General features: G+C 37.2%; 3 protein-coding genes across 4 annotated transcripts in view; 2 read left to right on the forward strand and 1 right to left on the reverse strand.

The window, feature by feature from the left end:
* Window positions 1–96: 96 nt before the first annotated feature.
* Window positions 97–5,466, reverse strand: nkiras1 (NFKB inhibitor interacting Ras-like 1). The gene is made up of 4 exons (XM_022665707.2): window positions 5,304–5,466; window positions 4,645–4,761; window positions 3,429–3,670; window positions 97–2,622 (listed from the first exon to the last, which is right to left on the reverse strand). The coding sequence occupies exons 2-4, from the start codon at window positions 4,736–4,738 to the stop codon at window positions 2,380–2,382; spliced, it is 579 nt and encodes a 192-aa protein (XP_022521428.1). The 5' UTR covers window positions 4,739–4,761; window positions 5,304–5,466; the 3' UTR covers window positions 97–2,379.
* A 911-nt stretch (window positions 5,467–6,377) lies between these two features.
* rpl15 (ribosomal protein L15) lies at window positions 6,378–9,580 on the forward strand. 2 transcript variants are annotated; one of them, XM_007238685.3, is made up of 4 exons: window positions 6,378–6,406; window positions 7,670–7,851; window positions 8,641–8,777; window positions 9,222–9,580. In XM_007238685.3, exons 2-4 carry the CDS (start codon window positions 7,680–7,682, stop codon window positions 9,525–9,527), a joined length of 615 nt encoding a protein of 204 aa, XP_007238747.1. In that variant the 5' UTR covers window positions 6,378–6,406; window positions 7,670–7,679; the 3' UTR covers window positions 9,528–9,580. The 2 variants fall into 2 exon arrangements, with proteins under 2 accessions (XP_007238747.1, XP_049331981.1); XM_049476024.1 differs by lacking the exon at window positions 6,378–6,406 and adding an exon at window positions 6,716–6,860.
* Window positions 9,581–16,057: 6,477 nt separating this feature from the next.
* Window positions 16,058–27,830, forward strand: part of nr1d2b (nuclear receptor subfamily 1, group D, member 2b) — a 14,060-nt gene continuing 2,287 nt past the window's right edge. Inside the window, exons 1-8 of the mRNA XM_022665695.2 lie at window positions 16,058–16,624; window positions 18,722–18,937; window positions 20,310–20,398; window positions 21,572–21,716; window positions 22,892–23,694; window positions 24,702–24,887; window positions 25,369–25,579; window positions 26,939–27,830. The exon at window positions 26,939–27,830 is cut by the window's right edge and continues 2,287 nt beyond it. Coding sequence (XP_022521416.2) covers window positions 16,606–16,624; window positions 18,722–18,937; window positions 20,310–20,398; window positions 21,572–21,716; window positions 22,892–23,694; window positions 24,702–24,887; window positions 25,369–25,579; window positions 26,939–27,135 — 1,866 coding nt within the window. The 5' untranslated portion in view covers window positions 16,058–16,605 and the 3' untranslated portion in view covers window positions 27,136–27,830. The remainder of the gene's footprint in view (window positions 16,625–18,721; window positions 18,938–20,309; window positions 20,399–21,571; window positions 21,717–22,891; window positions 23,695–24,701; window positions 24,888–25,368; window positions 25,580–26,938) is intronic.

Raw genomic sequence — 27,830 nt, forward strand, 5'->3', positions numbered from 1 at the left:
AGCACTCAACCGTGAGCCTGAAAGTTTATCTAGAACAGTGGTTTCCAACCTGTGGAAAGTTTTAAAAAAATAAAACTAAAATAAAAAAGAAGAGTCTTTAAAGTGTAAAGAAATCACATTTATTGGATTTTTTTAAGTACAGTATGTGTTTGCTTAAAATAAGAGAGTTCAGATCACAAAACGCACTACAGTAAGAGTTGTGCAACTGTAGACTATTTCAGCTAACATGATGTAAAGTGACAGAAATAAATAAAATAAATATCTCTACATGTACACTAACAATTTCAGCATTCACACTAATAATTCACACACACAACATTAAAGACTGGAAGAGCTACACTATAAAACACACTGCAACAAATCTCAGCAAGTGAAATGATCTCTCCTACTTTTATTTCTACTCAATAGGAAATGTATTCATTCTTACAATATGTTAGTTTTCTAGAGCAATTTCTGTTTCATTACAGGTTTCATTTATACTTTTTTAAAAGAAGCAGAATCATTCTCTATATTAAATTACGACGTACAATAAATAAAGTATCTTTCTATCCATCTATCAAAATACAAATATCTAAGGCTATGTTCACATTACCAGGCTGAAGTCACTCAAATCTGATTTTTTTGCTCAATGTTGCTTAGATCTGATTTTTTCTGTGTCTGTGTGAACGTGCCAAATCAGATTTGGGTCACTTTCACATGTGGTCCTAATTCAGATACAAATCCAATCCATGGACATAGAACATTAATGTGAACGGTCAAATCTGAATTCATGCGTCCTTTTGCTTTTACACATTAGCATTAGCGCTAATTCGTTCACATTACACACAGATACAGATCACTTATATTTACAGTGAACCGACAAGACAGACAAATCTGATCTGAGCAAATAAAAAATCTGATTTGAGCAATGTGGCTTCTTATAGTAATGTGAACATAGCCTGGGAATGTTCTAGTGTGAAAAGATAATTTCACAGGCCAAGATATGATCTTTTTGTTGCAGTGTTTCTATTGCTATAATATTTATTATTATTATTATTATTATTAAAGTATTACAGTACTGAGCTACAAATGCTTTGGGCTAGAATGTGGCGCTATGATCAGCCAGATTAAAGGTCTATAAAGCAGAGTTCTCCATCACCTGTTCTGAGGCACCACCTTTCTGCAGGTTTCAGTTCCAATGCACAACTCTTACACACACACTCACAGTCTCTCACACACACACACTCACAGACCCCATTTAGCATATCGAGGACGTCTGAAGGCAGTAATTAGCTGGCAGAGTTGGGGAGGATTAGGATTTAAAGTCTAGGGTCTGCAGAAAGGTAGTTCTTACGGATCAGGGCTGAAGACCACTGATAACTTGTTCCATTATAAACGGAGCTGGAAGACTTTTATTTTGAATTTTTTATGATGTTACATGAATGGCTGAGATCAGATGATGAATGGTGATCAAGCACTAGTGGAAGGCCTAAAGCACCTTAAGATCAACTATTTGCACTATTATCTGGTAACATGATGTTCCGTACTGCCTCTTTATTTTGACACACATCATCACTGCCATATCAAACCCCTCAAATTCACAACCGCACGCCTCTTTTTAACAACCAATCACAGGTAAGGCAGACTTGGGTTATTTAAAGGGCACCGACTGTGTGCCAAAACGCATGATGCACCATGTATGATCTAATAATTTAATAACTTTATCCTTTAATAAAATTTATTAGGCTATATTTTCTAAAGTTGTATCATATTATAATTTTTTTTTCCCATTTTCTCCCCAATTTACACGTCCAATTACCCAACCCACTCATTAGGACTCCTCCCCCTATAACTAGTAAAACTCCAACACACCAGGAGGGTGAAGACCAGCACATGCTTCCTCTCATACATGTGAAGTCAGCCACCGCTTCTTTTTGAGCTGCTGCTGATGCAGCATTGCTGAGCAGCATCACAGTGCTAACACGATTCGGTTCTGATACATCAGCTCACAGACGCCCTGTGCTGCAGACATCACCCTAGGAGTGATGTGGGGAGAGAGCACCATCTACCCACCCGGAGGGAGCAGAGCCAATTTTGCTCCCTCTGAGCGCTGGCAGCTTGATGGCAAAGCTGCATGAGCGGGATTCGAACCTGCAACCTCCTGCTTATATTTACAGTTTTCTATTAGAACAGTGATGTTTCTGTGATCAGCCAATCGAAAACAGTCCTGCTTTATTCGAACCCAAGTCATCTAAGCAATGTATTAATTACTAACGTATAAATAAGTGTATAAGATCATAATTTTCACTATTAAACTCAATTCTTTAAAACTCGAACTCCACTAATGGTGAGACAGTGCTGGTCTGTGGGAATGCTGATTTTGCGGGGAGCTGGATCTGGTTAAATGTCGTTGGCGGGGGTTCCCTTGCTCTTGCGGCCGGGCAGGGGGAAGGCGGATTTGCTCTGGGGCTGGGTGAGGCGGCTGGTGAGCGTGGTGAACGGCTCGATGAGGGAGCTGCGCTCCGTAACGCTCACCTCCCACAGCTTCACCTTCTCCCCACGAGCCCACTGCTGAGCCACCTCCTGCTCCACCTGCCGACGCTCCCGCAGATCAGCCTTATTACCCAGAACGATCACCATCACCTACAGGAGACAGATATATACATATATATATATACACAGAGGGTACAGTGTATAAATACAGATCAGAGCACTTAAAAATGATGAGTTTCTTTAATTTTACCAAATATAAAACCTCTGGAATATAATCAAGAGGAAGATGGATGATCACAAGCCATCAAACCACCAAACTGAACTGCTTGAATTTTTACACCAGGAGTAAAGCAGCATAAAGTTATCCAAAAGCAGTGTGTAAGACTGGTGGAGGAGAACATGATGACAAGATGCATGAAATTAAAACTGTGATTAAAAACCACCAGGGTTATTCCACCAAATATTGATTATTTCTGAACTCTTAAAACTTTATGAATATGAACTTGTTTTCTTTGTATTATTTGAGGTCTGAAAGCTCTGCATCTTTTTTTGTTATTTCAGTCATTTCTCATTTTCTGTAAATAAATGCTCTAAATGAGAATATTTTTATTTGTAATTTGGGAGAAATGTTGTCTGTAGTTTATAGAATAAAACAACAATGTTCATTTTACTCAAACATAAACCTATAAATAGCAAAATCAGAGAAACTGATTCAGAAACTGACGTGCTCTCTTCATTTTTTACAGAGCTGTATATATTGAGAGCATAATCATTCGTGTAAAAAACATAAAAAAACCTTTTAAAGCATCCCCAAATAATAACCAGTCAATATATTTGACTTTCCTAAGAAAACCTGAATCAGAAAACATATACTGTGCAGAAATATACTGTGTTGTTATGGATTTTGCCCTATATAAAATAGTTACGAATGTCTTCACTGTCGTCCGTCTCTTTACCTCTTTCTTGTCTCTGGATTTGTCGATTTCTTTCTTCAGCAGGTCGACTTTCTTGAAGGACTCCAGGCTGTCGACGCTGTAGACCAGCACAAATCCATCCGCCACAGAGAAATAGTGTTTAGGAAGATCTTGTCCGTCTCTAAGCCCTCTGGTGTCATATAACCGTAACTGCTCTCTCACTCCACGATCCGTCTCCACAGACGCAACATAAATATCCTCCTGAGTTTCATTCAGTTCTGCTCCTGAACCACAGAAAAACACTTTATACAGAGTCATGTGATAAATGCAGTTTATTCAATACAATCGATCAGAACTGAGTCAAATACTCTGTATTTCTGCACGCTGGAGAAAGTAAATTCACACAATAGACACAAAATCAGGAGAGATATGTTATAGTGTTCAGCAACTGTGAACAACAAAGACTGAAGGATTTTTATTCTTATTAACTAGTACAAATTGTAATTCCAGCTATTCCAGAACTGTTCCTTATTTCTGGATCAAATTCACAGTGTACACAGTGTTTCTGTCCACTCAAAATATTATGATTAACATCTACAGATCTGTAAAATCATTCTTAGTTACAGATATCTTACTTCTCGGTAAGATATCGATAATTCTAACTAGAAAAAGTCAGAAAAAACAAATGTATGACCTAATTTCTAGAAGGCATAAGATAACATTACATTACATTACATAACATTACATTACATTACATGTGGCAGACGCTTTTGTCCAATAATGATGTACAGAGTAGTAGACATTTAAGGTAAAAACATTTTTAGACAGGGCCTAAAGGAGGTCAGAGGGAAATAAGGAGGAAATAAAGGGAAGAGGGAAATAAGTGTAGAGTAGTTAGTATGTTAGAGGTGTTAGGAGAGTAAGTGCTCTTTGAAGAGCTCTGTCTTTAAAAGTTGATTAACATTAACATTAGATGACCTTTTAAAAGTAGTTTCAAGCACAATCGCTGCATTTCCACATTTTACTGTTTGAAATAACAGAAACAAACCTGATGTTTGGGCTCCCTGCATCTACCTTACATATTTAAGTTACACTTCAGTCATTTTCCTACAGTTTATAAAGACGTACTTGGTGGGGAAGTTTGTCAGGACAGCCCAACAGGCATGAAAAAGCAACCAGCTCAATAATAGGCTGCAATTTATACTAATTTATACTAGACGTAGTTTTAGTAGAAAGATGTGGAAAATGAAGGACTAACCCACACTGTGGTTTCCGTACAGTAACTGTTCAAGAATCGCTGTTTTACCAACAGAGGCAAAACCACAAACCACAACCTTACAGCCTTTTCCCATAATCAGCTGCTCCTCAAAAACACCTGCAATTAATGAATAGAGAACAGAATAGAATTAAAGAAAAGAAAACTATCGAATCATACAGCTGCAGCAGATACTCAGATTTTACTCAATTTAATTCTATTAATTTCAATTCAATTCAACTTAATGTATCTTTATTATCAGGACTGTGTGAGGGTATATTGCTGTCAAAGCATAATAACAATTAACAACAACAATCATAACAAACACACATAACACATACACATAAACAATATTTACACTGCTTAAAAAAGAATCATTATGATTATTATAATATATAATAAAAAATATTGTATTATGTATTATATAATAAATTTGATAAATTATCATCAACAATTATAATTATTTTACCATTAATCACTTTCATTAAACACATTAACCTTACAGTAATGATATCACAACAAAACACTATTTAAAATGAGAACACTATAATTTTATGCAGCTAAAGCTAAACTGGTGTAACACAGAGAGCTCGAGCTAACCTAAACTACAGCTAAAAGCGGGGTTTAATAAAAACTGATCTAATAAATAAAATCAGCCTCACCTTCTCTCAGAGATCAGCGGTTACCTGATTAATCCTTTAGTTATAGTTATAGATATATTTATAGTTATATAGTTATATTTATTAATAAGCGGGAGGGTCACTGTGCTGATCCTGTTTTATAAACCCTCATAAACAGGGCTTTTACCTGCGGTCAGTTCACTTCCGGGTGCAGCCGCGTTACTATGGAAACCAGTTTCCAGTTTCCAGCTTCCGCCTCGCTTCTGTTCCTCTTCTTACCTGCAGAGAGAAACACATACAAACACACAAACACACATACTAATATATACACTAATATATAGACCTTAATATATAGCTCTAATATATACACCTCTGAATAGACACAAATATAGACCCAAGTATATATCCACATTATACCAAAATTAAGACATAAATATAGAATATGGAATATCAAGTTGAAACCAAACCCTGTGTACACGTCTATATAATATATGTATACAGTAACTCTATACAGTTATACTGCATTCTAAACTGGCAGCTCTGTCAGAAGCTCAGAGTGATATTTCATTTCAGAATTATGACTCATTTTAAATTAAAACTCATTTAAAAATACATTTTCTTAAAACATGGAAAATAAATGCATATGAGCGTGTAGTTCTTCATTTTACACACAACATCATTGTAGATGTATTGCAGAATTGTCAAATGCATGTATTATTGTATTTTACATATACTTATAATATTTTAGTCCTTCATTTTCAAACATTTACATTTACAACAAGTACAAATAAACAATATTTTTATTTACCATATATATCAATTTTGTTTGAGATAAAAATGTTTGAAATCTTGTCAAACTAAAACGTCAAACCTTTAACATAAATTATAAAAGTCCTTGTGTTTCTACTTTACTAAATGTAAAGGACTTTTGTAGGATTATTATTATTATTATTATTATTATTATTATTATTATTATTATTATTTTATAGCATATCTTAATTTATTATCCTTATTTTATAAAGTTGCCCTGTTTGAACTACATTTCCCACAATTGTAGCGCACTTCGCCGCCGGAAACACTGCTGTGACGTTTTGATAAAGAGATCCGGGTCCTTGGCTCTTCCTTTCCGCTTAGTACGCCATCAAGTAAGGGAGATTTTCTGTTTTGGTGGAGATGAAATCTGTTTAAAATCACCCTCAGAATCCGGCCATCCGGGGGTTATAATTTGTGTAGTGAGAGCGGAGAGTGTAGGGATGCGCTGCGGGTCGTTATTTAGTTGATTTAGGGGAGATTTGTGTGTTTTTGAGGCGGATTTTAGCGGGTAGCGGCGGCGCTGTGTTCAGTGTGTGAGAGTGTAGGGCAGGCTGGAGCCGGTCTGTGTGTGTATTTATACATATAGCTGTATATAGAGGGTTAACGTGGGAAATGGAGGCTTTATAAGTTAAAACAGGCCTCTGTATCAGTTTAAAGATTTGTGTATTTTTATTTATTAGGAGTTTTATTACTGTGTTAACCTTTTTAGTTAGCGCTAACGTTAGCTAGCCTGGCTGAGCTGCATGTTGGACGGTTCGCATGGTGTCTGTGTGTCTCTGCCTGCAGGTTTCTAATGCAGCTTTATTTATTTACACGAATAATTTACTATCATTTTTCTTAAGAATAAGCTGACAGATATGAGCTACACTAACCTCTCTTACATCTAGTTAACGTTCAGCGATGTAAATCAGTATGTGTTCCCCCTAGGCATTGACAAAGCTTAATAATCATAAATATATACTATATTTTAATGATCTAAGAGCTGTCTATTCTAACACGAGTCTTATTAATTCTCTAGTACAAATAAGAAGCTTCCTAGTTAGTAAACTAACTTGGCAGAAAGCTGTCACCCCTAAATAATGCTTAATACTTAATGATGTAATGAATTAATGTTACTGTGTACTGTGGTTCCACTACAAAAACTCAACTAATAGAAACCGCATATTAAAGTGTTGAGTGTTTAGTGTGTTCTTGTTTCTCTAAAATGAGTTACTTTCAATCATTCTTAAAATCCTGTAAATTGATTTGTTATGGAATTAAACATGTTTACATTGACTCTCATTTGAAAAACAGGATTGGGATGTTCATTTAATTAATTTGATTAAACAAATGTATTGTTCTAATGCGATTTGCGAAAAGGGACAATCAAGTAAATCTCTGTAGATGGGCTTGTGCTTCTGTGAGAAACCTGTAAAGGACTTGTGGTATTAATTACAACAAATACTTTGTTTAATGTAAAACCTGCATTTAGGGTTGAAGGGGGCTGCTTAATATTTGTTAATGAAATGTAAAGGAAAAATAATTAACTTGTGCATCACTCTTTAAATGGTACCATTGCTCTAACCTGTTCATGAACTGTTGTGTGTGTGCTACAGGTGAGGCAACATGGGCGCGTACAAGTATATGCAGGAGCTGTGGAGGAAGAAGCAGTCGGACGTGATGCGTTTTTTGCTCCGCGTTCGCTGCTGGCAGTACCGCCAGCTCTCCTCCCTCCACCGCGCTCCCCGACCCACCAGAGCCGACAAAGCCCGCAGACTGGGGTACAAGGCCAAGCAGGGTGAGTCCCGGACGCTCGTGCTGAATTACATTTAAATTAAACTCACGTTTTGCTGTGATTTCCCTTACTGAACTCATCTCTTTTTTTTTTTTTTTTACTGATTTGCAATTTTGGCACCTTAACTTTTTAATCTGGCACAGATTTACATTAGCTTATGGTTTTACACAAATCTACTTCTTAATGACTTGCTGTCTGTTCTCTCTGAATTAAAGCTGAGTGATTCATCTGCAGTTTAGTTTGTGCTGCATCCAGCTTCATGAGGACAGTGTGTGGACAGTGCTAGTTTTCTGGTTATCATGATTGAAAGCATGTAGCTTCCCAATGTATTAAAGACTGTATTAAATCTGTATTGTACAACACTCACTACAAAATCTGTAAACTGTAAACCCTCCTGTTCTGTTCTGGGTGAGTTTGACCTGTAATAAAGTTTGTAGATCTAGGAAAAATAGCATTTTTTCAAGGTGAAATTACTTCTGGTTACTACTGAAAATGTTCATCTCGCATATTTGCAACCTTTTTAAGCTATTTTTTATATTAAACAAAATTGTCAAACACAATATAGCAACGTCACAGGTCACACTATGATTGTAAGCTAGAACTCGTCTGCAGCGTCCTGTGTGTAAATTAGAAGCTAGTTCAGGCTGTGTGAAGCGATGTTCTCGGCTGCAGTGTGAACTTTCTTTATTTAATCTCTGTTTAGTGTTGGTGAGTGTTCTCCAGCTTGTCTTCTCTGTATAATCTGTGCTGTTTGGATCTGGATCTCTGATATCTTGAATTTGTTTTCTGCAGGTTACGTTATCTACCGTGTGCGCGTGCGCCGTGGTGGCCGTAAGCGCCCCGTGCCCAAAGGTGCCACCTACGGAAAGCCCGTACACCACGGAGTCAACCAGATCAAATTCGCTCGCAGCCTCCAGTCCATTGCTGAGGTATGTAAATGATCTCTAGCGGAAGTTTATATTAAAGATTTTTTAATATAAACTTCTGTACAGCAGGTGAAAGTCAGGAAAGAGTGAGCATTTTAGATTTATATTTCTTAATAAGAACTAAAAACCAGCTGTATGCTTAGGAACAAATATATATGCTTTAAAATATTGCTGCTTTTTTTTTATTTTTAATAAAGCACCACAAACAAAATGTGATTACTCATGTCCATTGTTAAATAAATGCACTGTGAATATCACTTTTTGTATTTTTTGGTAGTTTAGAATAAAATGTATAAAAGTATTGTTTAAGTATTTGTATTGAATTTAAAGTATTGTATCAGTATTGAGGACATTAAAATGATACCGGCTCCTGGTTGAGGCTGGTGTTGGTAATTCTGGATCGTTTCTGAAGCTCCTCTCTCTCTCTCTCTCTCTGCCGTGTTTCAGGAGCGTGCCGGCCGTCACTGCGGGGGTCTCCGTGTGCTGAGCTCTTACTGGGTGGGAGAAGACTCCACGTACAAGTTCTTCGAGGTGATCCTTATCGACACTTTCCACAAGGCCATCAGACGCAACCCCGACACCCAGTGGATCACGAAGGCCGTGCACAAGCACAGGGAAATGCGCGGCCTCACGTCCGCCGGCAAGAAGAGCCGCGGCCTGGGCAAGGGCCACAAGTTCCACCTTACCATCGGCGGCTCTCGCCGCGCCGCCTGGAGGAGACGCAACACCCTGCAGCTGCACCGCTACCGCTAAAGAGTGTGATCTGCTGCTGTACATTCATCACAATAAAGAACCTTTTTATGGTCCACGTGCTGCCTGCTGTGACTTATTGATGTGTATTAACGGGTTCTTTTAGGGGTATTTACATTTAGTTAAATTTATGGTTCTGAAACTAAACCTTAGGCTGCGTTCACATTACCGGGCTGGAGTGACTCAAATCGGATCAGATTTCAGATCTGATTTTTTTTTCATAGCTGTGTGACTGTGCCAAATCCGTTTTTCCTGAATCAGATTTGAGTCACTTTCATTTTTTCGTATGTGGTCTTAATTTGGATTCGTATCCGATCCATGTGACATGAATGTGAACGGTCAAATCATTGGGAATTCAAGCGTCTTTTTGATTTTAGTCATTAGCATGATCACTACGTGCATCTCTCTTGACCCACACTGTATCTCTCGGTGCAGCTGTGCAGTTATAGCTGCAAAAAAACAGCAAAAGCAAACCGCCTGTCCTTTTTTCACCTCCTGGAGCTGAGCATGAACTCCAGAGCAGCTGTTTACTCTCCACTCCAGCAAAAGATGCTCCATTGTAGGTGGCCCTTGCTCAATATGTAGTAAAAAGCCAATACATAGAGAAGGGACTGGGGAAAAGAAAAGACATCTTTTTAATAAAATATGATATAAAACATATATGTAAAACACAAGTTTAAGGCTAGAAATCATTTAATCAAAGGTAATAATGATATATTGAAAGACAATCGGAAGTAAATTGGACCCTTTCTCATTTAAAATGAGGATGTGATCTTGTTTAAATTGTATGTATTTGGAATTTGTAACTTGATAACTTTTAAAGATCAAATCATTTAACTAACTGTTTAATAACAAAATCATTAACTCAGGCACCCACAGTTTTGTATGTAACGCAGGTAAACATAAATTAGTTGGCCGCCAGGTGGCGCTGTGTTGCGTCAGAAACTAAATGTGAAGCTTTTTATTCCAAAATGCTGTTATCTTTTGATTATATAGATATAAACACTATAATTTTACATGTAAACGTATATGTACACCTGTAAAATAAATGTGCACAATAAATATAGACCAGATAATTATATCAAAACCTTTTCCACTTGGTACTTAGTTGTTTTTATTAGGTATATATCCATAAAATAAATATCGTAAATATGCAGTGATACTGATGGACCTTATATTCCTAAATGTTTAAAAAAAATGGACAAAAAATATTATGCCAAATATATATTTCACATTAGATAATTGAAATGTTGCAGTACCTCCCAGTAGAAACATTATGTATATTATAAAAGATAAACAGAGTTTTGGACAAAATCTGTGGTATAGATTATATGAGTATAGATAAAGTATGTTTAACTTTAGACAGGTTTGTGAGGTTTCCTGTTTATTTATTTATTTATTTATTACTTTATCTAAATATTTATACATATATTTTTGGGGGGGTGAGGTGGGCACTGTCTGATTTATTGTTTTGTCTCATTCATTTTTGCTTTGTCTATCAGATTGTACATATCAATATATCAGTTGTTATAGGTAAAATCTAAATAAAATAGCTTTTAGTTGGTACTGTAGATGTGTACGCTTGTTTAATTCTACATTATGCATTTCTTTATTCATTTTTTGAGGTCCTTTTTAGAGCAACACAAAAACTATAACAAAAAATATAAACTATATATATATATATATCACATATATTCAAAATATACACATAAATTATTTAAAACAAAAGCAAACAAATGATGTTTTAACCCTTTCAGACCCTGTTTACTTCTTTTTTTGTGTATTTGTAAATTTAACAGATTGAGATTTATTGTCCATCAGAATAAACATTTTTCGTCCAATCAATAAACAGCAGACTTAGCCCCATTCACTACACTGGAGAAATAAAAATATACACACTGAAGTAAAATATGGCAGCATACCAGCTAATGAGGTCGAGTAAACACTTTTCCCCCCTAATTATTTTACTATACTTTTACTATATTATTTTACTAAGCATAGGAATTTATTTTTATAGTTAAAAAAAGTTAAATAGGATAAAAATAACAATGTAAAACCAATTATTCCAATGCAAATACTATAGTTGATTTTTTTAATATAGATTTTATTTATTTACTGAGCCTTGTTTGAGTGCATTACAGACTTATTACATATTTATATTATAATTGTGTCACTGGAACATAATTCAGGTCTGAAAGGGTTAAAGCTGCTCCACTCAGGTGCTCTACCTGTGCTTACCTGTGGAAATTGAGGCCAGGTTAGATCTGCTTTATGTAACAGATTCTTATAAGCAGGCCGTTTATGGTCAGCAGCCATAAACCGAACATAATCAACCTGCTTTTATTAGAAGGAAGTCTTTCATGACTGTCGAGTGAATCATAAAAACAATATAAACTGTATTCTTTATTACCCAGATACTCTGAAAAACACCCTACGCTCAAACAGTATTAAACTTTTATATTTTAACATGCTTCTGCTCTTCATTCTGCAGGTGTGTATACATTTTAATTAAAAACCTCTGGAATATAATCAAGAGGAAGATGGATGATCACAAACCATCAAACCACCAAACTGAACTGCTTGAATTTTTACACCAGGAGTAAAGCAGCATAAAGTTATCCAAAAGCAGTGTGTAAGACTGGTGGAGGAGAACATGATGCCAAGATGCATGAAAAAAACTGTGATTAAAAACCAACCAGGATTATTCCACCAAATATTGATTATTTCTGAACTCTTAAAACTTTATGAATATGAACTTGTTGTTTTCTTTGTATTATTTGAGGTCTGAAAGCTCTGCATCTTTTTTGTTATTTCAGTCATTTCTCATTTTCTGTAAATAAATGCTCTAAATGAGAATATTTTATTTGGAATTTGGGAGAAATGTTGTCTGTAGTTTATAGAATAAAACAACAATGTTCATTTTACTCAAACATAAACCTATAAATATGTTCATATATTAGTAAAGTAGCTCTAAAGTACATTAGAAATGATCTTTCCATACAGAACAAACAGTTCTGCACAGTTATTATAGTTATAGTATAGTTATATATTGTTCTGTGATTCAGAAGCCCAGCTTTGTACCATCAAACCCATAGTTTACTTAATAGTTACCCATAGTAACTTTATCTCTGATAAACAGAAATGTATATTTCTGTGCTGAAACACAGCTTCTGAGTGCTATCTGACCTTAAGTGTTTTCCTGTTGGCTCTCTCAGTTCTGAATGCTGTGCACATATATATTTAGCAGAGGTTATAACCTCTAACATATGTCAGCAGAGTCTAAAACAGAGCGGAGATTCCTGAGTCATGAGAACAGAAGTTCCTCTAAACTGTTTAATGCTGTGTAATAGTTGCGATTTTAAACATTTTTTAAAGTGTTTTATCTTAAAATAGACACAAATATTTAGTATATTTAGAGTAGTCAGTAATCTGCTTCAAATCTTGTATATACATGAATAAATTAACACAATCAGTTTGATTAAATTAATCAATTGTATTAAAGATAAAGGCATACACTGTTTCTGTAGTGTTTAACAAGCCTATTAATGATTAGTATACCCTAAACTCATTTCTATCTTAAACATAAAGAGTTTTTAACTCTTAAGACCTATTTAAAAGTATATCTCAGCTGTTTTTCCTGATGATTTGATGAGTGGTACGTGTGGACTATATAGGCCTGTCACAATAATTGCAATATCGATTTATTGTACAATAAATGAACATGACCTCAATAATTTTTGATAATCGTGATATTATTCGTCTATTGTGTTTATTTGTATGTTGTATTTGTTTGTTCACATATAAAACAGTGAACAGTATTTTAGCCAGTCGTGTTTCAATAACCGTGACTCCATAACATACACACAGTGTGGACTAAAGTAGGTAAAGAAATAAGTATATAATTCCCCAAAAACTAACAAAAAAACAAAAAAGATGCAGAGCTTTCAGACCTCAAATAATGCAAAAAATATATATAAAACAAGTTCATATTTATAACGTAGTTTTAGTTTTAGTTCAGAAATAATCAATATTTGGTGGAATAACCCTGGTTGGTTTTTAATCACAGTTTTTGTTCATGCATCTTGGCATCATGTTCTCCTCCACCAGTCTTACACACTGCTTTTGGATAACTTTATGCTGCTTTACTCCTGGTGTAAAAATTCAAGCAGTTCAGTTTGGTTTGATGGATTGTGATTATCTATACTGTGTGATTAATGATGTTGGGGTGCAGCACTGATACAGTAGAGGATGCTGCTGCTGCTGCTGCTGTTACTCAGTAGAGTGAAACTGTGTCAGTGTGTTACATTGACACTGAGGCTGGAGGGGGAGGAGTCTGGGCCACAGCAGAGTTGCCAGATTCTCGTTTTTTCCGCCAAATTAGGCATGTTTGTCAATGCACTTGTGGGCTAGTTTGGGCTACTTAAAAAATACTGCGGCAAAAATGTCACAAAAAAATCACAAAGAGGAGAGAAGAGAGTTTAGGAAGAACAAGAACAGAAAAAATATATTATATATATATTATTTGCTTTTTGACTGGGATTTTCTAAAGTGTTAAAAAATAACTAACAAAACACTAATGTTACAAAATTGTTAATGACTTAGATAGATTTAGATCTTAGTTGTTTTGCCATTTGTTTCGAAGGTGTGCATTTGAGTGTTTTTTGATCGGGTGGAAATGGATGCTATAAGGAACATAATTTTGTTTATACTTTTGGAACAGAAAGGTTCATTTATTTTATCCACTTCAAGAGAATAAGCGAATAAGACTAGTTGAGTGATTAGTTAGAACCGTAAATCATACTAGACATTTTAAGTTTTTTCATATTTTTTCATGCATTGCTATTAATAATTGTATTAGTTAGCTAATAACAACCTGCAAGTGTTGACGTGTTAAACAGCATCAATTTATTTAATTTATTTGTTTATCAATTTAAATAAATTATAATGTAAAAATGTTATTTAATGATTGTCTTTCGAATGCCTGCAGTTCAATTAAAAAAAAAAAAAAAAAAAAAAAAAAAAATATATATATATATATATATATATATATATATATATATATATATATATATATATATATATATATATATATATATATATATATTAGGGGTGTCACGATTCTCTAAATCCTCGATTCGATTTCATTTTCGATTTGAGGGTCACGATTCGATTCGATTCTCGATTTTCTTGTTTTTTTTTCTTGTTATTATTTTATGCCTCATAAAATTTAAATAATATATTTATTATTATTATTATAAATATTATAAATATTATTATTATTATTTATTAAGATATATATGGTAATGCCATCTAGTGACTTTTTTTGGTAGCAACAGTGTGCACTATTAAAACAAGCAGTTTATCAGAGCTGTGTGTGGATGGCTGGTGAAACTGCTCATTACATGAAGCTGCAGTTCTTCATCCAACCACTAGCAGCAGCAGCACAAGCCCCGCTCTCTTCACTCAGTCACTACTTCAGTACAGCCCAGCCACGGGCTACAGAGCTCAGCCAGTCCGTTTTTACTGTTTCTGTAAACAAATAAAGGTTTTAACCCCACTAACCGGATAATACAGCTCACTACAGTTCATCTTTCAGCCCAAGCAGCTAACAGCAGCAGGTTAGAACAGCCGACACGCAGTCACTGCTCGGATTACATTAGAAACAGGTCAGTTAGCGCGCTGCTAACCTCAGGATGTTTATAACTACGGAGTTTAGTGGACACACCACGGCCGCCAGGTAAGTCTTTTAAAGGCTACTGAAGACTATTAAAGGCTATTAGAGTGTAACCCCTGGCTCCCAGGGGTTACAAGAGGTTATTGAAAGCATTATTGGGGGGCAGAAATCAGTACAGGCTGGTTAGATAAGTGATGTGGGTATTGTCTTATAAATATTTACACATAACTTATATCTCTCCTGAAAAGCTTTTATTTTAGTCAAAAACACGCTTGTGTTTACTTTATCTGAGAGAAAGATGTTTTTTTAATTCAATGGAAAGCAACAGGTGTAGTCAATTATAAGTTTAAGATTTTTAATCCACCTCACTGTGATCTATAGTCAGTGTTCTCAAGTCACACTGACACACGCATTTCAGCGAGTTCACACGCTCTCACCTGCGCGCACCCACCCCTCCGTTAGATACAGATACAAAACCTGCGCGCCCAACCCCCGCCCCCCCTCCCCCGTTGGACAGATAAAAACAGTGATCACACTCCCGCCGACTGCGCTCATGCAGTGGCTATCTCTATTTAAATGAATAGGATGCGCTGTGTTGGTGCCGCGCCATTTGCGTAGCGCGCTGCGCTATTTGCGTAGCGCGCGCGGGAGGGATCGTCGATCCTCTTTTTGACTTCGATACTCGAGATCGTGACCTCATTTCGATTCGATTTCGATAAAATATCGAGATCGTGACACCCCTAATATATATAAGCTTCTGAAGGGCGGGTTTTAGACTGACTTTAGGCTAAGGATTTCTGTTGGACCTGGCAACCCTGGGTCACATGTACAGCAATGAGCACTTTACTCGAAACAGCAGAGGAACCGACAGAGAGCGACTGACTCTGCTGCAGCACAGTGTTTATCTCAGATCACAGGAGATTTAACTCAGAGCTGTAATACTCACACAGCCTCTGCTCTAAAACAGCATTTATACTACTGAATTTACTCCTTCTTACACCTGGAGGAGAAGATCTGAAGAAGCTGAAGATATATATTGTATATATTATATTTATATTATATATAGAGAGAGAGAGCTATAGAGAGAGGGGCTGTGAGACTCTACAGCCATCTTTAGCTCTTTAGCTCTAAAACTCTCAGAATTTTTTAATAATAATATTCTATTTATAAACAGAGAAGAAAAAGCAGGAAAAACTAAGAGAAGCTCCCTGACTGGAAGATGTTTGAGCTTTAACCGGGTTTAAAACTGCTGGATCTGGAGGCTCTTCATTCACACACAGCTAGAAAAGCTAAATCAGATAGATTTAGTTAGATTTAGTGAAAATCAGCGACTAGAAAGTTGCTGAAAACAGAAGAAAACACGGCTTTAAAGTACAGGTGACCGAGGTCTCTCTGTTGTTGGAGAACATGGAAGCAACAAAGGCTGGTAAGAGTTTAACTTAGTATTTTTTATTTGTAGTACTTTTTAAATACCTTAATAACCTGTAACGTTACATTATTATATTATTCATTCGTGCATGTGAATTAAGGTGAGTGAATTAATACATATGTATATATCTGTGTATATATATATATTGATATATGGGTGAGTGTGTGTAGGTTTTAAGCTGGGAATGTATTATAAGTTAATTTATTGTGTGTTTTTACAATAAAACAAAAGCCAAGCATCCTCGTATCTTCGTATAAAGGCAGGTATATCAGGTATAGGTGAGGTATGTAAATGAGCGTGTGTGCTGAGGGCTGTGATTGGCTGGTGGTGTGGATATGGGTTAGGGGTGTGGGGGTTATAACACAGATCTGTGCCCCGGACTCACTGCAGCTCCTGATTCACATGGACTAGCCATGTGCCTCTGTGTTTACGCTCCCCGTGCGTCGCCGCTGATTGGCTGAGAGCGGCAGTGACGCAGCGGTTGCATAATTTGGTCGGTGAGGTGGTGCGGCCGCGAGCCGTGGATACACGTGAGGCGAGTAGGGCTGCGCGCGCCCTGACCTACTTTCCGCGCGCCGCCGTGTCCGCGTGGGGGCGTATTCAGAGCACGAGCCTGTCTAGCAGCAGCCTTTTACTATATTAATATATATTTAATATATATGCATCTGTACATATAATGTATTTATGCTGAAATCTGGAACACGTTACTCACACACCTGAGCGTTAATAACTATAATAAATTGTATAAATAACAATAAATATAGTAAGTAGTCATGTGTATCAGTGTTAGTATAATACATTTTAATAAATTAATAAGTTCTACAACAAAATATAAAAATAAAAGTGTATATATTTAAATATATATATTATTTCCTTTTACATATTTATGTACAATTTTACATGTGTATATATGTATATAATTTGTTTTTATATACTGTGTGGAGTATTATATAATGTTTAAATATTTTAATTTTGTTTTATTTTATTATAATCAAATATTTTTTTCTTATTCAATTGATTTTGTTAATAATCGTTCAAAACTAAAAAAATGAAATTAATTCTGATACTAATGAATAATGGTAATTGTTTTATCAGCATTATCTTTTGTATGGTTTATTCAGGCAAACCTGTTGAACTCAGTCATGTTTATATTTATTATCCTCCTATTGGTTTATTCATCTCTTCAAAAACAACAAGTTCCCTCCTGTTTTTCTTTCTTTCCTGTTTTTTGTCTATACTTCACTGGTAGCCGGTTATCAGGGCGGCCTCACCCTTCTGAAAGGGGCATTATGTAATAGTGTTACCTAACCGCTGAGAACGGAGGCAGAAATCAGGTCAAGCTGAGAGGAAAATAAAAAGAGTCCAGCCGTCTGACGGGTTCCTCTTTTACCTGAGCAGAAAAACATTAGTCGACTTTTATTTTTTCATTTTTTCTGCTTTATTGTATAGAAAAGTACATACATCTCTGGAAAAAAATAAGAGAGCACTTAAAAATGATAAGTTTCTTTGATTTTACCAAATTAAAAACCTCTGGAATATAATCAAGAGGAAGATGGATGATCACAAGCCATCAAACCACCAAACTGAACTGCTTGAATTTTTACACCAGGAGTAAAGCAGCATAAAGTTATCCAAAAGCAGTGTGTAAGACTGGTGGAGGAGAACATGATGACAAGATGCAGGAAATAAAAAATGTGATTAAAAACCATCAGGATTATTCCACCAAATATTGATTGACTTTATGAGTATGAAGTTCTACAGATTCTTTTTATTTCAGCCATTTCTCATATTTTGCAAATAAATGCTCTTTATGACAACAATGTTCATTTTACTCAAATATAAACCTATAAATAGTAAAATCAGAGAAACTGATTCAGAAACTGAAGTGCTCTCTTCAGTAAGCTATAAGTAAGTTTATTTTATTAAGAATTGTAAATGAACATGACATTTTCATTATGAATTGTTGTATTTGTCACATTTTACATGGATTTATCTGTGTATTTAGCTTTTTAATTCAGGGAAATAATGTGTTTGTATATGTAGATGAGCTCCCTTCCCCACTGATCATCTTGTTCCCTCCTGTTCCTCCACCAGGTGGGGTAATAGCCTACATCAGCTCCTCGAGCTCAGCCTCCAGTCCGGAGTCGTGCCACAGCGACTGCTCCAACAGCAGCTACCAGTCCTCCTCCCCGCCCCGAGCCCACTCCCCGGGGCAGCGTGAGGGCCCCCAGGGGCCCGCTCAGCCCCGGCCCCAGGGCCCCGGCACGGGGAAGACCCGCTCGCCCTCCGCCAACAAGTGTGGAATCACAAGTGAGTTTCAGAGCAGCTGTTCTGTTTTATTATTTTACAGATAACAGGTTTATTGTCAGATATTAGAGTCCTGAGTACTGATTACTCTCAACCACTAATCCAGGAATTCATGAAGAGCCTGATAATCACAGTTTGTACCCCAAGGGTCAATCAAGGGGCCACAATATCCAAGTATTCAAGTTTTTAAGTATTTAAGTCAAGTATTATTGCACCAGCCAAATTTACAACATGTTTAAACACTTTATTTTAGAATTAATTCTTATTTATTTTGTGCCAAAAAGTTTGCACTCAAAAAAAGATAAAATCTGCGATCACAATTTTAAGAATCAAAAGGAAAAAGTAAAAAAAGATCGCTTATTTGCTTCTGCTTCATTTTATTTTTGCTTTATATCTATATATTCTGCAATTTAGCTGATTTCCTTCCACATCTTTCATGCATTTTAACTGTACATAGTCAAAATACTCTAAAACATGCACAGCATATGATAAAATCCAGCATTTTATAATTTTTTTTAAATCTTTTTTACTTTTCACAAATACTGTTAATAATAATAATAATAATAAACTTTATTTATGTAGCACCTTTTATACATTAAAATGCAGCTTAAAGTCCTCTACATACAGACAGGTGAGCAGAACACCAGTAAAGAAAGAAACTTATCAATAAAAAAATACAATTATTAAGTAAAATTAAGTAATTGACGATTCAAATAAGATTAAATAAAAAATAATAACATAAAAATAATAAAAAAATGTGTAGAAATTCAGTGCAAAGGTAAAAATAAGATATGGTTAGATTATAAAAGGTTTTAGCTATAAAATATTAAAATATATTAATTAAAAAAGAAGAAAAAAAAAGTAAAGTAAACTAATCAGTTATTAAAACTAAAATGAAAGGTTTATAGAAATATAGAAGTCTTCAGCTACTTTTTAAAACTGTTTACTGATTCTAATCTGTGTTTCAGTGGCTAAAAGTCATTTTATTTTTATTTAAAAGAACAATAAAAGCGTCATGTGTTACAGTTTCCCGGTGCTCTACTTTTACAGTTTGAGTTTTAGAGTTAAATCACCTCGTAGTGGATGTTTGATTACTCACTGTCACAAGCTCAGTTTAAACAGAACCTTTGTTCTGACCTCGAAATGGACTATAAATCTGAATAATTAAATAATTTTTTTTTTTATATACTCGTAATCACACTGTGTAATTCACCACAGTGAGCGAATGGTTTTATAAGTGTAGTGTAACAGTGGGAAAGTCCTCAATATTACACTCAATATTACAATAACTGTAAAATAAATAATAATAAAAAACTTTAATATTAATATTTAATCTTTTTTGCTTTCATAACCCATTTTATTCTTGTGATTGCAGAGATCAGTGGCCTGGTGCTGCTGTGTAAAGTGTGTGGGGACGTGGCCTCGGGATTTCATTACGGCGTCCACGCCTGCGAAGGCTGCAAGGTGAGAAAATACACCTGAAACTGATTCTGTGACTCTTTTTATTTGTTTTTATGTATTGCTTTGGGCAGAATTAGTGTTGCATGTTGTTATAGTTCTGCAACACTTTTATACTAATGCATCTCAAAAAATTTGAATATCATTGAAAAGTTACTTTATTTCTTATTTTTGTAATTCAGTTGAAAATGTGAAACTCATATATTATATAGGTGTATTAAACACAGAGTGATCTATTATAAGCGTTTATATATTTTATTGTTGATGATTATGAAGCTTACAGACAATGAAAACCCAAAAATCAGTGTCTCAAAAAATATAGAGAATATTATAAAAAAAACAATTTGTACTTTTGGCAGTGTTCCAAGTCCTGCTGGAAAATGAAATCTGCGTCTCCATAAAAGTTGTCAGCAGAACTGCTTGAATTAAAGGCATAAAGTTATCCAAAAGCAGTGTGTAAGACTGATGGAGGAGAAGAACATGATGCCAAGATGCATGAAATACCATCAGGGTTATTCCACCAAATATTGATTATTTCTGAACTCTTAAAACTTTATGAATATGAACTTGTTTTCTTTGCATTATTTGAGGAAAAGCTCTTTTTTTTGTTATTTCAGTCATTTCTCATTACCTATAAATAGCAAAATCAGAGAAACTGATTCAGAAACTGAAGTGCTCTCTTTTTATTTTTACAGAGCTCTATATATATATATATATATATATATATATATATATATATATATATATATATATATATATATATATATATATATATATATATATTCTCTATTATTAAGTGTGTTAAACAGGGTTCACACAACATGTTTACAATTTTCATACTACATTTTGTTCTTGAAATCCCATAAGAGGGTCAGAGCGTCTCTTGATGTCATTAGAGGATGTTATATGCAGTGTCTCTGACGTCTTTGCAGCCGGGTCACTGTGGCTTGTGTTCTTTTAGTGCGGATCACAGCATGTTTTTCTGCCTCTCAGAGCCATTAGGGTTTACAGAGGAGAAGTACCTCACCTATTTATATCTCAGAGAGACAGAATAAGAGTTTTTCAGTCTGAACCCACGACCCTCCTCCACCTGCTGCCGTCCATTTGCTTCCATCTGCTTCCATCTGCTTCCTGTTCCTCTGAAGATATCAGCTTTAACTTTAGTTTAACTTTTTTCAGGGCTTCTTCCGGAGGAGCATCCAGCAGAATATCCAGTATAAAAAGTGCCTTAAGAATGAGAACTGCCCCATCATGCGCATCAACAGGAACCGATGCCAGCAGTGCCGCTTTAAGAAGTGTCTGCTCGTCGGCATGTCGAGAGATGGTGAGTAATTTAAAAAAAAATTTTTTTAACCCAGGTCCGGAAAGTAAAAATCCATCCCAGGGTTTCGTACCAACTGCAGCAGAGCCGCCCAGGCTGTTGGTACGAAACCCTGGGATGGATTTTTACTTTTCAGACCTGGGTTACCCACCCCTGCTCCCTCTGCAATAGGTGCGTCGTTAAGCTCATTGCTATCTTACACCCCTTCATCAGTCTATATTCACTCCTTGCACCAACCTGGTTTAAACAGCAGCAGAGCTTCTGTATATATCTACACTACTGATGGGCGTGATGCTCTACAAAAACAGGTGTGTTCAGGTACATTTCTGGAGTTTTGCTTGTTTATCTTGGTAACAGAAAACAAAGGAGCTCCACTAACTGATTACAACCCCAACAACAGTTGTCAGCCAACAGTCAGACGTTTATCTGCATACACACAATACAAAATACAAGAACATGCAGCAGCAGTGTACAAACCCAACTTTTATTTCAACAATAAACAGAATACTAAATTCTGTGAATGAGGAGGTAAGATTCCCCTGCTTAAAAGTGCAGAAGTGCAAAAGCGCTGCGCTCTTAAAATAGCAATGTGCCAAAGTCAGAGAGCACCTGGCTCTTAAAGGGAAAGATGAGCAAGAAACACTCTGATTAACTAAACCTAATCACACCCATGATTAATAACTAAGAAAATAAGTAACTTAATAATAACTTTTCCTGTCGTTATGATAGCAAAGACACACTGAACAGGGCCCATTGGGTCCTATAGCAGTATATAATTTTGCTGCAGGACAAGTTAAACCAGCAGGATTTCTAAATAGGTTAATGTGTTCCACCTCGACTTAATGAAGGCCATAAAACAGATCCTCGATTTTTACGATGAGGGCTTTACACGGTAAATGTTTACCAGCGGACTCTTCCGAGAAAGCAGGACCTTTGTCCTTAAATGTGGTTTGAGCGTTATGTAAGATTTGTGTGTTTACCATCTGAGCTTCCCACTTCCTGTCTGCTTGTTTTTCTTTTTAAACATTTAATTTGTCATTTGTTTATTGTAATTTGTTTGTAAAATAATAATCTAAATTGTATTTTTTGTTGTTGTTTGTTTTTTTACTAATGGAAGTGATGATTATGATTATGATGGTGATTTTATCGCTTCATGTTCATGTGTTTGTTCTTCTCAGCTGTGCGTTTTGGACGAATCCCTAAGAGGGAGAAGCAGCGCATGCTGCTGGAGATGCAGAGCGCCATGAACAACATGATGAACACCAGCCAACTGCACAACCAGCTCCACAGCAACCACCCGCTGACCCTCAGCAACCAGAACCAACCTTCTCTGACCAAGCCTACGTCTGAGGACCCGCCAGCTACTTCCTCCTCTTCCTCTTCCTCCTCTTCCTCCTCCATCTCTCCAGACTCTTCTCCCCGGAGCAGCCAATCCGAGTCCAGCACTGATCCCGAGGCTCCCGAGGTGGCGATGGACACCAGTTCCAACTCGGACTCCTCCAGCTCCACAGACAGCGGGGAGGAGGAGGTGGTGGGTTCGGTCACCAGGGCGCATCAGGAGAACTTCATGTATAATCAGGAGCACGGTGATGCCCCGCGCTCGCCCACCGTCGCCGAGCAAATCAGCAGCGACAGCCGGCGCATGGAGGAGACGCAGGAGATCTGGAACCACTGCAACAACATCAACACGGTTTCCAGCCAACCTCTGGCCTCCGACTCCTCCTCCTCCTCACTCGCTCCTCAGGTTCCTGACCAATCCCAGCGAGAGGAGACTTCTTCTCTGAACCGCTGCCCGGCCGCACTGACCAACAGCTCCCCCAGTGGCCACTGCCCAGTCCGACTGCCCAGCACTGCCCCCTATGACCACTGCCCTGCCTCAGCGACTGGTCTCGCTCAGCACCGGGGGAACAACGCCAACCAAACTCCAGCCTACGGCAGCTACAGCGGTCCAGCGTGGAGCGGAGGCAACAGGATGCACCTGGTTAGTAAAGCTTAAGATGATGCGCTTAAAAAGTCGCAATTCAATAACGACATGGTGTTTGTAGATCAGCATGCAATCTGTCAATCAATCAATCAATCAATAAATAAAGAATGAGATGCCTGTGAACTCCTGGTTCCAAACCATGTGTTACTTAAAATAAAGGGGAGACAAGAATAAAATAACAAACAAAACAATGCTAACTTTAGGGAAAAAAACAACGTATCGAACAAAGAACAGAAAAGGAAATACAAATCAATACTCTAACGACCTGCCTAAACAAACCACGAGAAAATATAAATAAACAGAGCCATGCTGGATGCCAAGCACACCACAGCACTTCCTGTTCATTCAGCACTTCATAGTGCTGCCACTATGATGCCGAGATCGCTGATTCAAATCCTTGTCATGCAGCTTGCCGGAGCCCCTCATCACACCTAGGGTGATGTGGATCAGCACAAGAATGCATCTGTGAGCTGATGTTTAAGAACCGAATCGCTGCGCTTTCCTCCGAGCGTTACACTGTCATGCTACTCGGAAAAAGGTTTGAAAAGAGGCGGAGTCTCTCAAACTTCACATGTATTGAAGGAGGCGTGTTCTAGTCTTCTTAATCATCCTGGTGTTGGAGCATCACTAGTGATGAGGGACAATTGGCTTAGCTAAAATCAGGGAAAATGGGGTAAAATTTAATAAAAAAGAAAAAAAATCAGCAATCTGGAACAATGCACAATCCACAAGAAAATGAAAAAAATAAAAACCCCACACCTAAAATAAATAAAAATGATTGTTTTTTTACAATCTAGACAGAACATTGGCTACAACACTCTGTGTAAAATGATGTAAGGTGATTAGGTTATGCATGATGTGTGATTCGTATCTAATTTCATACAATTATATAACCCTATTAACTATAAAAAAAACATCCGATCAAACTCTGATTTGTGTTTCTGATTGTAGATAATAAAACCAGTGGATTTTTATAACTCCGACTCTGTTTATTCTTTCCTCAGGTTTGTCCCATGAACACTTCACCGTACGTAGACCCGCGTAAATCAGGCCACAGCATCTGGGAGGAGTTCTCCATGAGCTTCACTCCGGCCGTGCGGGAGGTGGTGGAGTTCGCTAAGCGTATCCCAGGATTCAGAGATCTTTCCCAACACGACCAGGTCAGCCTGCTGAAGGCCGGCACTTTCGAGGTATTGTTATCTTCTGATCACTTACTAGAATCTATAATCAATCCTGTTTTCAGGTTGTTGAGTGTGGAATATGGAGCTACATTAGTGTTTATTTCCTCCATTAAAACTCTCAGTTAAACTCAGTATCTCAGCAAATTAAAATATTCTCGTTTAATAGCTTTCCATCAGCTGCCGGAGCCCTGAGAGAGCACAGTTGGTTGTCTTTGCTCTCTCTGGGTGGGTACAGTACAGTAGATGGCGCTCTTTGTTTCCCCTCATCACTCCTAGGGTGATGTGGATCAGCACAAGGCTGCATCTGTGAGCTGATGTATCAGAACCGAGTCGCTGTGCTTTCCTCCGAGCGTTAGCACTTAGAATGAATCATACACAGAGTTATCATAATACAGTAAAAAAAAATAATAATGATTGATCACAGATTAAATGTATTAATCAGTAATAATCTAATAATAATCTAAACTAATATAAAAATTGTGTGTTTCAGGTGCTGGTGGTGCGTTTCGCGTCGCTGTTTGATGTGAAGGAGCGCACCGTGACGTTTCTGAGTGGGCAGAAGTACAGTGTGGAGGCTCTGCGCTCGATGGGTTCTGGTGATCTGCTGAACTCCATGTTCGACTTCAGTGAGAAGCTGAGAGCTCTGAACCTCAGTGAGGAGGAGATGAGCCTCTTCACTGCGGTGGTGCTCGTCTCTGCAGGTACATGTCTGTTCTACACCTCCTTATTCCTAATAAATCACTATAGCTTTATTAGTAAATTGATGATAATGTTTTTTCCACATGATGTGGAAGTTCACCAGCTGTCTTTAAATTTAACCCTTATAAATGAGTGGTTCTCAAAGTGTGGTACGTGTAGTCTAGTAAATGTTTTTAATGAATCAAAAACAAAATATTATACAAACAAATGAATGTAGGTACCAGAGGATGTCCAAATCTCTGGGTCTTAAGAATTTGTCTGGTTTCAATGGAGACAATGACATGTTGTCAATGTCATATAAAAAACATTTTATATCTCTAAAACAAACATAATTGTAAATAAACAGCATTAATTTATTGTGTTTCCCACACTTTATTCATATATTACTCTTTTTTTTCCATATCGTTCACCCATATCGTGTGATTATTTAGTTTTCTGTTTGATTATGTGTGCTACATGCTCTAAAAAAGGTCCCGGCATCCACATGTGTGGACATCACATTTTGGGTTGTCTGGACCACAAAACTAATTTCTAAATTTGGCTCTACCAGGGCCTGGTGTCCTCTTATGAGGCCGTTATACTGTCATATACTAATACTAATGGTGGCAAAAGAAGAAGAAGAAGAAGAAGTTTTAACACATTATAATTTCGACAGTAAATACAGTAAATATTTTTATGTTTTTTACTTTGTTATTTGTGTTCGTGTTGAAGCAGCACTTCAAAAAATGAGCCAAAACTTAACTTGCTCAAAGAGGCACAAGTGTTGTTTCTTTCCCTACTTTTGTTTTGATATCCGGCACATAAATTACAAAATGCTGCCGTATTCAGGCACAAAATCAGAGGGCCGCCTGGCCTGGGCTTCCGAGGCTTTAGCCCCGAATAATTTTCCAGTAGCCCCAAATCGTTTCGCTCAGCTCAGCTGTTTTATTAATAAGGAGAGGGGTCATTAACTGTGTGTGAATATAAAATCTCTTAACGCTAAAAATGGAGCCAGTTCAAGAATAAAGTTTCGCCTTTCAGGAGAAACAGCCAATCAGCTTGCTGGTTTTGCAGGGCGCGGTGGGCTAGTAGGGAATCTTTTTATACCGGATCTTTACATACCCAGGCAACTCCCCTTCACAAAATAAATAAATGTTTTACACATCATTACTCATCCTCATAACGTCCTCATATGTGGACTTTTTCTCAGAAACTACATCATGTAAAAGTTTACTTCTATTTGTTTTTACACGAATCAGATGCCTCAATCAGCCTAAATAGCAAAGAGAAATTAAATATACACTCCATGCCTATGGTTTTTAAAGAGGAGTCTTTTTAAGGAGGTTAAAGTGATCCTCCAGTGTCCGCGTCTTCTCTTTCAGATCGCTCGGGTCTGGAGAACGTGAACTCGGTGGAAGCTCTTCAGGACACGCTGATCTGTGCCCTGCGCAGCCTCATCACCAAGAACCACCCCAACGAGATCGCCATCTTCACCAAGCTGCTGCTGAAGCTGCCCGACCTGCGCTCCCTCAACAACATGCACTCAGAGCAGCTGCTGGCCTTCAAGGTTCACCCATGAGCTCCTCAGATAAACCTTTTCCTTCCTCGTAACTGTGGACCATGCTCCCCCCCCCCCCCATCACCTCCAGAAGCTCCAGAAGCTCCAGAAGCCCCTGTTCTTTCCACCGCAGAGCGAGGGGGCTCTCTTAAGCCTGCCTGCCCCCCGCACAGACTCTGGGTTCAGGGTGGAGGAGGTGGAGGAGGTGGAGGGGAGCAGCACTTTCTGATTCGTTGTACTGTAAAGCTGATGAGGACTGGGCGGAGTTTCCTGTGGTGATGTTCAGATGTTGACGCACAGTCTGTGGAAGCAGAAGTTAGTACTGATAGTGTTACTGACTGAGCGCTCCTGCGTTAGGTCAGGGTTCGGGGGGTTCGGGGGGTTCAGGGTTTGGGGGTTCGGGGGACTGATTTTGTGTCTGATTTATATTTGTGCTCTTTTTGAAGCTCTTCTTGAATTAGTTCTTAGAGTCATAATGTTTATCCGTCTGTGCAATATGTCAAATATTTCGTTTAGTTTTATTTTTGCGGTTTCTGAGACGACGCCGTGTCCGTACAGAACTCGAGCTCATATGTTCCATGTGTTTTTTCAGAGGAGGGCGTTGGCTGGATTTTCCCGTACCTCCTCATTTAAGTTAAATACGAGTAAAAGCGAGAAAGCTAAAGCTAAAGAGGAGCGCGGTTTGAGCTCCTCTATAATATAAAATAATAAAAAAA

This window comes from Astyanax mexicanus, chromosome 3 (assembly GCF_023375975.1).
Source record: "Astyanax mexicanus isolate ESR-SI-001 chromosome 3, AstMex3_surface, whole genome shotgun sequence".
NCBI lineage: Eukaryota > Metazoa > Chordata > Actinopteri > Characiformes > Acestrorhamphidae > Astyanax > Astyanax mexicanus.